Below are 12,022 nucleotides of genomic sequence, written 5' to 3' on the forward strand. Positions count from 1 at the left end.
GGTAAGATCCTTTTGGAAGATGACGCGGGCGAAGATCTTGGCATCTAGGATGCAATGGAGCATCACACACTTGGGGGGAAGGAGTGGTACTAGCGACATCGACATGTAACGATTTTTGTGTTGAAGATATGAGCATGATGTTGCTTTTGGTTAGACTTCATTTCTGGATAATGGTTATCTTGTTTTATTCGTGTATTTTCATCCTCATGGATCTAAAACATATGAGCAAGATGAAGTGCAATCTATCTGTGGAAAGCCTACTGGTAATTTACTTAGTTCTGATATTTCATAATAGCTCTTGCCGGCGACCAGAAGAAACCAAACACAATAAAATTGAAGACAAGCCTCGGCGATCCTATTTTTTATACAAGCTTGGTGAGCTGTGATCTACAGGTCCCTGTTAATGGAGGATGGCCATGACAGCCTCCTCTGGTTGATATTGTCGAGTTCATCACTTTCAGGGTTTGCGTCGTCCACTTGCTTCCAGGTATTGAGCATCGAGCCCTCTCTCCTCTGAGGAGGCGTCAAGAACTTCAAATCATCAATGGAGCCACCTGGGGTCATTGACAGAGAAGAATGACCAACGCGTAGTGTTTGAAGAGTAGAAAAGGATTCCCTCATCGCAGACATGGCCTCGAAGAACCGGGTGCAGGATGCAAGCGCAGCAGGTATCGGTCGTAGCATTTCCTTCACAGAGATAAAAGATAGCCATTAATATTTCCTTATCTGACTTGGTATACTCGTAGACAAGAAAGAGCTGCCATAAGAAAATGCGATCAGAATGCACAAAATCATTCTATACTGACATGATAAATCATTTGTCATCTCTAGATTTGGCAGTGGTAGAAATAATATTTGCATCTGCAGTGGAAGGTGTTTTGCAGGGGATAAATTCACTACGACTCCTAATTTAATTACCAGAAGGAGTATTTTCAACTTACACCCCATACAGCAGGCGACTCTCTGAAGTTTTGACTCCACTGGAAATCTCCAACTGATGCTGTCAATGCCCCATAATCACTTGCCGCTTTCAGAAGTAGCTCCGAGAATTGTTTCTGAGGAGAAGCAAGTACAGTTAGTAGGAAAAATTGCGCTTCGCTCAAGAAACCACAGTCCTTTGTAAAGAAATCACCTAAACAGGTGCACCTAAGATTCTCCTCCACATCAATACATTGTAACGAATGCCAAGAATCAGAAAACTGGATGTAGGTTGCTACTTGATACACCATTTTCAGTTCGCATGTGTAAGTTCATGAATGAATGAATAATATATTTTCTATAAAAATCTGAAACCAAAATGATCGAGAACCCAACCTGGTATTCAGCTTCAACAGGAATGCAGTCAAGCGAGTAAGGTTGCTGCAGACGGGCAATAATGCGGTCCTGATAGAAAAGGGTTGTTATTTTGATATCCAGATCTTGTAATTAGTTGATCTATATGGTATATGGAGCAGCCAACAGCACAGGCAGAACTTTCTTCACGCAATAACCTGAGTAACAGGTGGTCCCAAGAAACAAAGAAAGCAAGTAAAAAAAATTTAGTGACTTCTGACTTCCAGTACCTTGTTTTGAATAACATCTTTCAAAATAGCAGTAATTCTGGCCAACGATTCACACTTCTTCTCCATTTCACTAACATGAGTCAAATGAGCAATGTTTTTATCATCCTGCGATAAACAGAAGTTCATCAATATGATCAACGAAGATAACTGACACCAATCAAAAGCCCAGAAAACTGAATACACCAGCATTTGGAGATGATATATAGCAAAGTTTACAAGTGAAATATAAATTGGACGCTTGTTATTCTGCTTGTGATCACATTTAATAGTTTAAGTTCTATACATCACCAGTTAAATGCTTTAACCTTGCACATTTAGAGAGGCTTGGACATTGCAATTCATTTTTCAAGCATAAAAACCTAGGTACAGCAAGTGTGAGCACGTATCAGATTCGTAGACAAATATAAGATTATTCTTTTCACTTGAGAAGAAAAAATGATCAATGTTATTAATATGCTTTGATAGCAAAGACATATTCACCATAATAGTCAAAGTGGACATATAGATAGAAGCAAATGTATCTCCAATATGCTCTAATTATCCATGATGTTCTCATTTCTACCAAGAACATGAATAACCTCATGGGAATTTCATGGTTTCGCCACCACAGTAAGTCAGTAACAGAACGAAAAGGATATTCACAAGAGCAAAACAAATTGATGAAATACGAAAGCGTTGATCTGAAGTCAAAGTAATATCGTGTAGTAAGGGATCGGGAAAGGTAATCAACAAACTAAAACTGCATAAGTATTGGCATGGCAAAGAATTGGTGTAAACATACAAACAGTAGCAACTGGTCGTCAGTCCATTACCTTTCTGCCTTGTAGCTCAACTTGCAAATTGGCAATGTTCCGCTGCACGACCGTCAGCTCCCTTAACACCCGCACCAGGTCATCACTTTTGTCCGAGGTGTTCTGATCTTCCTGCAATGGCAAGTGACAACAAAGAAGCGTAAAGACTTAAGAAGCACACATGACCATATTCTGCGAAATAAAAAGAACAATCATTTCATCACCATCGCTTTTAGTGACATAGAGCACTGTAAATTTCATGAAGCTAGACATCATAACAAAAACAGAGTAATTTTAGATGGGTTACAACTTATAACAGAGTAATAGGGTACTAATTCGGGGGCTGCACTCGTTCGAAACCTACATTTCACAATCCCCGACGGCAATAAACAAGGAACGGAACGGAACCCTACAATTACCTGAAAGGAACAAGAATTCGACCGAGAGATTCAGATCTCGCGAAATGGCGCGGAAGGCACGAAATTGAGAGGAGAAGGATTTGGGGGGGACAGAAGTAAATCGACAGGGCGCAGCGAAGGGGTGGGGGTAACCTGCGCGGGAGGGGCCGGGAAGCCGAGGTCCCCGGCGATGGCGAGAGCCTCTGCCATGCCGCCGAGCCGCTTCGCCGGCTTCTGCGCCGCCGCCATGGCCTCGACCGGTTGTTGGGAGTTGGTGGGCGTCAAGATTTCGCCTCGCCGGCCGGTTGAGCTTTTTTGCCTCCAAATGTCCGATTACTGCTCAGCGCTCCACTTCACTTCCACCCACTACTGACTGAAATTGGACAATTTACAATCAGTGACAATGATCAAGAGAAGTAGGAGTAGTTCAATGTCCATCAATTTACAATCAGTCTAGCAACCATTTGTGATCATAAGCAGCAAATGAATCACATGGCAAGTAGTTCAGGTTCATGTTAAAAGCAAACAGAGGATGAATACCTTGGTGGAGGGCGCTGGGCGTCTGCAGGGGGAGCCGGGGAGGCCGGAGGCGGAGGAGAAGCCGAGAGGGCCGGATGCGCGGAGGGGAGTGCCGGAGGCCGAGGGCAGGAGAGAGAGAGGCCGAGAGGTCCGGCCGGAGGAGAGGGACCGAGGGAGAGCCGGCCGCCGGAGCCGGGCCTGGAATCGCTTGCTGCCGCCGCCTTCAGCTAGGCTGGGGAATGGGGATTGATTTGGAATCGGGGGAGGGAAGATACTCTCTCGCTCCAGACAACCAGTCGGTCGAGTCTGGTTTTTTCGAGTCTGGTTTGGTGCGTGGCTACGTGCCCGCAGTTTGGGCTGGACTTTTTTTTTTTTTGAGGGGAGGGCTGGACTTAGTACGTGGGCCAAAAGATCAACGAATAAACATTATGGGGGGCAGATTTTTTGGTATTTCAGGGAATTCTCATGAATACCCTGAAATTGAAGAGTATTTCTTCTAAAAGATCGCTCTTACCATGCTAAGTTGTGATAAGTGGCGCGCTACATGTGCTCCATTTATCGCAACCTAGGAGTTTTTCTTTTTTCATAGATTCGTTTATTCAATACATTTTATCTATTAAACCGTGCGTCCAAATATCGAACCGTATTCATCGTTGGGCCACTCGCGTCGAGATATTTAAAACTAGATCACATATTGATAGATTTCGACAAACATTTTTTCACGAAAAAAACAGACAAAAAAACGAGCCTGGAGGCATTTTTTTTCTTTCCGAAGAGGCACGCGTTTTTCCCTTTGCGAGAGGCATAGCCGAACCTCTCGCGGAAGCAAATCCATGCCTCTCGTGGAAGGTTAAAAAAATAAAACACATTTTTTAATTTTTTGGGGTCTAAATCCTAAGAAAAACTGGAGGTCGTCCCGCACGCCATCGAGCTTGGTGAAGAGGCTACCGAGCTTTGCAAAATTTTCACAAACATCCTCGTAGCCCCTTGAGTGTCTTGGTGCGTTGATCCACTAGCTTGCGGTTGATGTCTTCATCCAACCCGCCCTTGAGGAGGTCGTAGATCCGGCGCCCTTCAGTTGATAGCTCCTCCGTGGTCGTCGTGCAACACCTGGTCTTGTGTCGTGTGAAGTAGCTATGCACTGGAAGCGCGAGAACCGTAGGCTCTGAATACCATATTGTCAGCACTAGTTCAAGTAGCAATTAACCCTAGTGTTGGAGACCAGGATGATCGAGAGAAAATGGCGAGTTGTTGTGTTTATTCACCCACACGTCTGTCAGAATACTGGGCCAGGAAGGCCCAACATTTGAAGTAGTGGCATCCTCGGCCTTGGCGCTCCTCACACTCAATGGGTTAATAATTACTCTACAGCAAACCTTATATCTCGCTTATAGAGGAAGTAGCTTATGTCTCGCCCAAGCTTTTCCGAGTGTTGTATTGTACTGGGTTAACCCATTCTTAGCGCTTGCTCGCTGGTAGGTGTGTATGATGCGTTCTTTTTTTCATTTCTTTTTCATTTTTTCTTCCATTTTTTGTTTCTTCACGGGTTTCTTCCTTTTCCATTGTTTTTCACCATTTTCTTTGTTTTTATAGTTTTTTATTTTCTTTCTTTTTCTTCAGTTTTTTTTCTTTCTTTCTCAGTTTTCTTGTTTTCTTTGTTTCCTTTTTACACTGCTTTTCTCTGGTTTCTTTTTTCTTGTTTTTTCTTCAGTTTTCTTTTGTTTCTTCCCTGCTTTTTTTGTTTGTTACGCTTTGGTTTTCTTTGTTTCACTTATTTTTCTTTGTCGGTTTCATCATTTTTCGTTTTTCTTCAACACATGTCTAATTTTTCAGTGCTCAGTGTACATTTTTAGTGTACACGTGAAACATTTGTTTCGATACATGTTGTACATTTCACAAATACTTGATGTACATTTTGTTTTCTTAAAAACATGTTATGAATATTTTTTTGAATAAATGGTCAACATTTTCTCAAATACACGCTGAACATTTTATGATGGTAATTGATTTTTTTAAAACTATGAATGCAATTTTAAAATACATGATTATCATTTTTTTCAAGCATATGATTTTGATGTCTAATTCTTCCATACTCACTTGTACATTTTCATATACATGAGGAACATTTTTTATACATATTTTACTTTTTTTAAATACATGATCAACATTTTTTCATACACATTGTATATTTTTTGTAACTTTTTCTATACATGAGAAACATTTTTCTATACACATTATATATTTTTTAAATGCATGAAATATATTTTTCAAATACTTGATTAACATATTTTCAAATGCTTGATTAACAATTTCTAAAATGCATGATCATAATTTTTCATACACAATGTATATCTTTTGTATATATGAGAAACATTTTTTATGCAAAATTTTCATGCTTTATTAGCATTTTTAAGGTAAAGTGTTTTTATAATACATATATTTCAGAATATTTGAAAGTATGAGCAAAAGTAAAAAAAAAAGCAAAAAACAGAGAGAAAGAGCATGAAAAAAAAGGAAGAAGATGTGGCTTGTGGCATGTGGCCCCGCACGCGGGGATGGCCTAGTCTGGCGTTTGCTTCAGGCGAGCCTGCCCCTATGTTCCGCTTTAAGCGAGACATAGCGTGTCCTTATTTTATTCCAATCTTTGATCTTATTTGCTATTTCTTAGGTGTCTGGAATTCTTTTTCGCATCGGTCACTTTTCTTCTTCTTCTTCTTCCTTCCTTCTCCTTCTTCCTTACCCGTTGGGCGGACTTCGCCGGAGAAGAGGCAGCCCCACCCCCACCATCTATTTTAGGGTGAAGTAATAGCCCAATTATCCATCTTAGGGGTGCAGGGGATGCAGGGGATCGCTAGAGTCCTCCAGTGGTGCGGGGGGCTTAGTGGGATGGCCGGGCGGCGACTAGCAACAATGATTGGGGAAGGTTGGGGGGAGGGCAGCGCGGCGCGCGGTCGTGGGGGTTGGAGGCTGGCGGATGGGGCGGTGTAGGCTAGGGGATCGGAAGGAGGAAGAAGAAAGGGAGGTTGGATGAGTATCGGACGGCTCATATAAAACGTAACGGATGAATGTGTTTTTCAGTTACCTGAAAAATAGACGCTCCCATCTTTGATAAGAAAAGCTTTTGTTGTTGGATTGTTCTCCAGAATCTTTGTTTTTGTTATAGTTGTCCCGCTTGCATGTGAACCGATCGCAGCTCGGCCACGGCCAGCCACTATGCTGCAGCCATTGCAGCTCATTCTTTCATCAGTCTCTCTCCCTAACGAAACTACTCGTAAGCAACTAGCATGACAACCGCAGACAACTCTGCCAAACTATCCCCACATCGTTTCGACACGGCGCCACCCTACCGCCGGTCAATTCGCCGCAGGTCACCCACCCTGCCGCCGCAAATTTGATACGACTCCAGCTGTTCATCGCAGGGGGGCCTTTCATCATGGGCCATGATCGCTCTCCCTCCCTCTCTCTCTCTCTCACTCTCACTCTCCCCCTCTCTCTCCCAGCTCAGCCGACACAGATCAGCGAGCCCGACGCAACGCTCTCCCGCCGACCAGTTGTCGCGCGCGCCAACGTTGATTCCTGCCTGGTGTTTCCTATCCACCGATGCGTGATCGATCTTCAGACTTTCAGGCTTCAGCAGCATCATTCACATATACTCCTACCTATGTTGCGTGCGCCCGGCTCTGATCTCTGAACCCTCGCTCCACATGATGCATGCATGCGAGCTCGGCAGGGAGCGACGGAGCAGAGCCTCCTGCGTCACCGTCTCACCCAGGCCAAGGCGTCAATGATTGTGGGGTACAAGTAGAAGCATCAACAGACATGTCCATGTCAGGACGGAAAGGGGCCCTGTTTTCTTAACACTCACCAAACATAGTCGTGTCATCTCCTGTCATATCATAATGCATCATATGCACTGTCCACGATTGAGTTTACGTACTACCAGTAGTATTTGCTAGCTATCATAGTGTATCGTATCACAATGTACTGTCCTCGGTCGAGTTGCTATTTGCTAGTATACTTCTTGGCACAAAAGCTTAGTCAGACCATGGCGATGTCCATTGACAGTAATCTTTGATGTACTTTTCTCCCAGCAGCAGCAGTTCAAACCTAGGGCAATAATTTTTCACTACACGTAGGTGATAGGGCTGCAAATGGTTGTGACTGCTGCCTGATTATAGCATCTTTTTATATCGTTGCACGGGTGCGCAAAGTCTTCCAATCATACCAGGACCTAGCCTAGAAACGAAACCTAGTCGGTCGCGAGAAACGCGGGCATGGTGGACTAGTGGGATTTTCGCGCTGTTTGTCTGACGAAATAAGCTCGGAGATGGGATGACCTCAACATGCGCCAAGAATAATCCTGCTTCAGAGAAACAAGAGCTCTCACATCACCAGGATTAGGTTACCTGCAACCGGCTTTCCACCAATCAATGCCTTGTTTTCACCGGCGCACGAATGCCGCATTAATTATGCACGCAGATACATGATATATATGATGTGATCTGAAGAAATCCGGTGCTGCGGTAGGCAGAACAGAACTGGCAATCATACACACAGTGCCCCTGCTTCTTCCAGACAGCTTCAGGTTTCTGCTGCAGTGTGTGTCCTCTCTTCTCTCCCTGATACGCAGTAGAATACCCCATTCACTGTTCACACGTACGTCGATACATACATACCTCTGAAATATTCTTTCGGGATCGATCGTGTCGTCTGATTTGCAAAGTCTGAGATGGAGCTACAGAAATCCAGGGTCCCTGTCTTTGTGAAACAACGCATACGTACGCACACCGTGGAGCCGGTCTCCCGCTTAGGTAACGGTCGCTGTCAGTAACATTGCTGCCAGGTAACCAGAGCGGAGTAGTATCAAAAACGCCATTGCTGGATCAAGCCTCGCCAAACCCACAGTTGGATGACACTGCTAGACACAAGAGAGCGATCTATCTACGGTTATTTTAGATGACAAAAACTATTTGAGGGTCCCCTTCAGCTCACAGTGGACTTTTAGATGGGGAATTGATTTGTCATGTCATGGTACACTCTAATCATTCAGAAAGGGATCCAGTATACTATTCCGGCAACGTCCATCAGCCGATCTCGGGAAATCTCTGAGGATCAACCCTGGCCTCTAGCAATGCGGAGCTTCAGGATTTAATAGTATCGCCCCCTCCTCTGTGAAGAGTTTTTGGCCGGTATTGTTTAACTGTCAAGTCGGGAGCCGTTCTGTTGATCTGTCTGAATTGCTGCCCGTTCAATCCCTGTTGGTGATTGGAAATTAAGATGAATGCATCCGTCTTGTATCCTTCTAGCTAGCTAGCTAGTGAAAGGAAAGAGCCGGATGGGATTGATCATTGGTCATGGAGTATCTTATTCCGGCTGTGATGTTGGCATCATTTGACGGGGCCAATTCCCAATGATCCAACCCCGGCTCCAAATGGAAATATGCGTCCTGCGGTCAGAAAGGGAGAGAGCATTCGCCCAAATTAAGTATGGACTAAACCGATGTGCCGACTGCTAATCTGCGGATGGAGCCTTCCCAATTGCGGTGCCCACCATGCGCAATTGCAGTTTCACACGCACGTATGCTCATACGTGTACACCTACCTGCATTGACTCGGATTTCATTTGCTGCCCGTTTGTCAGAAACGTTTAGTACATATTTCTGCAGACTGCAGGTCGATGATTATTCATGGTTTTGTGAGGTGACCAACTAACCGTTGGTGGATGAGGAACGTTTACCTGGGCAAGTTCTTCCAGTGTGAGAACATACTGCCCCACATGTCATCGACACTACAGCACTATACGATACTGCAGAGGATCTCAACCCCCTGCTTGACAGTGCCAGAAACCATATAATACACCCACTGGCAAGCAGAACTGCCTTGCCCTGACAGCCATCTAATAGTCTAACGGGCGACTGATTGGATGCTTCTGCTTAGTCCCCACATCCTAGGATTAACCCTCACATCATTTTTTTCCGAACCGTTTTCTTCTTGGATTTGCTACTTCATAGGCAATTGAAATGAAAATCGTGTAATTTTGGGATGGTGCACAGGAACAACTGCGGAGCTCCCAGGCCGAGTCGGGGACGACGCGGTCGGCTGCCACCCGGTGAGGCCTTGCCAGGTGCAGAACAACTCATTGTTGTTGGCGGAGACGAGCCGGAGTAGAGAGAGATCTTTGCGTTCATTCGTCCGATGAAACAAAGTTCCGAACCAGAAGAAAGTCGGCCAACCGTTCATTTTTGATCCAACGGTTCGTATAGAATCAACAGAAACTGATTTCCCCCCTAGACTCCCTTTGCTAAAACATACACCAGCATTCAGTTCAAAAAAAAAAGACGACAACAGCATTCTTTAGCAGCCACAGGAGAAAGATATTGGTTTTTTTTAGACAACCTCGCGAGACTTTTATTTCAAACTGTCACAATGTTTACATGGACGAATGGAATCCCCACGGGCTGGCCAAACCACACATGGCGGCCAGGTCCCAAAGTTAATGCATGTCTCGCTAGGTTGTGAGCCTCAACATTTGAGCTCCTAAATTAATGAACTAAATTACAGGAAATAAAGGTAGACTGTTGTTGCTTGATCTCCTTAATGATTGCCCCATAAGTAGCTCCACTTCCACTCCGAGTTTCTTCAATCACTCCCTTGCAATCTGAAGCGAGTTGTATCTGCTGGATATGCAAGTCTGTAGCTAGGTCCAAACCCTCACGTATGGCCATCGCCTCCAAAGTTGCCGGATCACCATTGTTGTAAACCATAGCAGATGCCCCAAGGAAAACCCCTGATTGGTCACGACAGATAGCACCTACGGCTCCAACATGCCCCTGGAGATGTACCGTAGCATCTACGTTGAGCTTTCCGAAGTTCTCCGGTGGTGCAATCCAGCCGGTTGGGTGCACCCTTGTGCTTTTTCTACTCCGTTTTTCTGGCAGCAAAATTTCTGTTTCATCTAGATAGGAGTTGATGAAGCTGTGAATTGCATACGGGCTTTTATGAATATCTTTGTAGATAGCTTTCCTTTGTGCTCCCCAAAAGGCCCAAAGTGAGACGCCCAATCTGATAAACGCCTTGTTGGACAAAGCTTTTTGCGCTTCAAACAACCACTTCCTTGCACAGTCCGTCCTGTTTGAGCTAAGATGATCCAATATCTCATCCGAGGACAGAGCCCAGGTGCTCCGAGACGAGGGGCAATCAAAGAGAGCATGCCGCCAGGAGTCATGAACTCCACACAGATTGCACGAGGCGGAGGTAGCCATGTTGCGTCGGTGCAGGAGCTCCCCTGCTGGCATGGAGTGTCGAGCCAAACGCCATAAGAACACCTTTACTTTGGACGGGATCTGGAGTTTCCATAAGGATTTCCATTCTTTTCCTTCTGCCTCTGTGCTTGAAGAGCCTTGTCTCTCCTCGATCCAGCCCTCTCTATTGAACTTGGTACAGACCAACATACGATAGGCCGAGCTCACTGTAAAGTTTCCTCTCGACTCCTCGTCCCACGCCCAAAAATCATCCACTCTTCGTGTGCACACAGGGATTTGAGTATAGCTTCAGCATCAAACGGTGTGAAGACCGAATGTATCAGCTGTCTTCTCCACGAAGCAGTTCAAGTCTCAATGAGCTCAGAAACATTCTGGGGTGGCAAGGGCACAAGGGAGGTGATCGGCCATTTATAGCTCTCTGTTGGTATCCATTTATCACTCCAAATATTGGTAGTCTCCCCATGGCCGATCCTCCGGATTATACCCTACGCTAAAACATCTTTTCCATCTACCAATGCTCTCCATATCTGTGACGGGTGTGATCCCAGTTCAGCTTCTAGCAAGGAGCAGTTTGGATAGTATATAGCCTTCAAAAATTTTGCACTCAAAGAATCTGGTTCGGTCATAACTCTCCAGGCCTGCCTGGCTAGAAGGGCCAAGTTGAAGAGCTCCAGATCATGAAAGCCCATACCTCCCATATACTTCGGTCGAATCATGATATCCCATGCTACCCATGCAGGTTTTCGCTTCCCTCTCTTAGAGCCCCACCAGAACTGTCTGATTATTGATGACACACTCTCACACAGGCCCCTTGGAAGGCGGAAACAGGACATGGAGTACACCGGGATTGCTTGAGCAACTGACTTTATGAGCACCTCTTTCCCAGCTGATGACAAAAGCTTTTCCATCCACCCTTTCACCTTCTCCCATACCCTATCTCAGAGGTATTTAAAAGTGCCATTCTTAGAGTGTCCCACATCAGTTGGTAAACCCAAATATCAATCATTAAGAGATTCATTATGCACATTCAGACAATCCTTCACACCATCACTCTGGCTCTGAGGACACCCCTTACTGAAAAATATGGACGATTTGCCATTATTAACTTTTTGCCCCGATGCCCTACGATATGTCTCCAACAGGTTTGACACACGCTCTGCACCCTCCACGCTTGCCTTGAATAGCAAGAGGCTGTAGTTTGCAAATAGAAGATGATTCACGACCGGGGCCGTGGGAGCCACCTTAATACCTGACAGAGATGACTGAGAACTGGATTTCAGGAGGCACGAAAGGCCCTCTGCTGCAATCAAGAAAAGGTAAGGGGAGATCGGATCTCCCTTCGAATTCCCCTTGACGGTATAAAACTTTCAAGTTTTTCTCCATTAAACATTACTGAGAAAGAAACTGAGGAGACCATGGCCATGACTGTATTCATCCAACTTTGTGCAAAACCAAGCTTACCCATGATAGCTTTTAAGTAAGCCCATTCCA

The 12,022-nt window shown here is 44.9% G+C and overlaps 1 protein-coding gene across 1 annotated transcript; it reads right to left on the reverse strand.

The window, feature by feature from the left end:
- Positions 1-258: 258 nt before the first annotated feature.
- On the reverse strand, positions 259-3,539 carry LOC119341711 (AUGMIN subunit 2-like). The gene is made up of 7 exons (XM_037613574.1): positions 3,292-3,539; positions 2,905-3,124; positions 2,375-2,485; positions 1,563-1,667; positions 1,315-1,383; positions 942-1,055; positions 259-687 (listed from the first exon to the last, which is right to left on the reverse strand). The coding sequence occupies exons 2-7, from the start codon at positions 2,998-3,000 to the stop codon at positions 388-390; spliced, it is 795 nt and encodes a 264-aa protein (XP_037469471.1). The 5' UTR covers positions 3,001-3,124; positions 3,292-3,539; the 3' UTR covers positions 259-387.
- Between the last annotated feature and the right edge of the window lie 8,483 nt (positions 3,540-12,022).

This window comes from Triticum dicoccoides, chromosome 7B (genome assembly GCF_002162155.2).
Source record: "Triticum dicoccoides isolate Atlit2015 ecotype Zavitan chromosome 7B, WEW_v2.0, whole genome shotgun sequence".
In the NCBI taxonomy this organism is placed as follows: domain Eukaryota; kingdom Viridiplantae; phylum Streptophyta; class Magnoliopsida; order Poales; family Poaceae; genus Triticum; species Triticum dicoccoides.

Coding starts and splice junctions, on each gene's coding strand:
- LOC119341711 (XM_037613574.1), bottom strand. CDS start 3,000: ATGGCGGCGGCGCAGAAGCCGGCGAAGCGGCTCGGCGGCATGGCAGAG. Junction 2,486..2,904: donor TCCCGGCCCCTCCCGCGCAG/GTTACCCCCACC, acceptor TTGCCATTGCAG/GAAGATCAGAACACCTCGGA. Junction 1,384..1,562: donor AAGATGTTATTCAAAACAAG/GTACTGGAAGTC, acceptor CTTTTCTATCAG/GACCGCATTATTGCCCGTCT.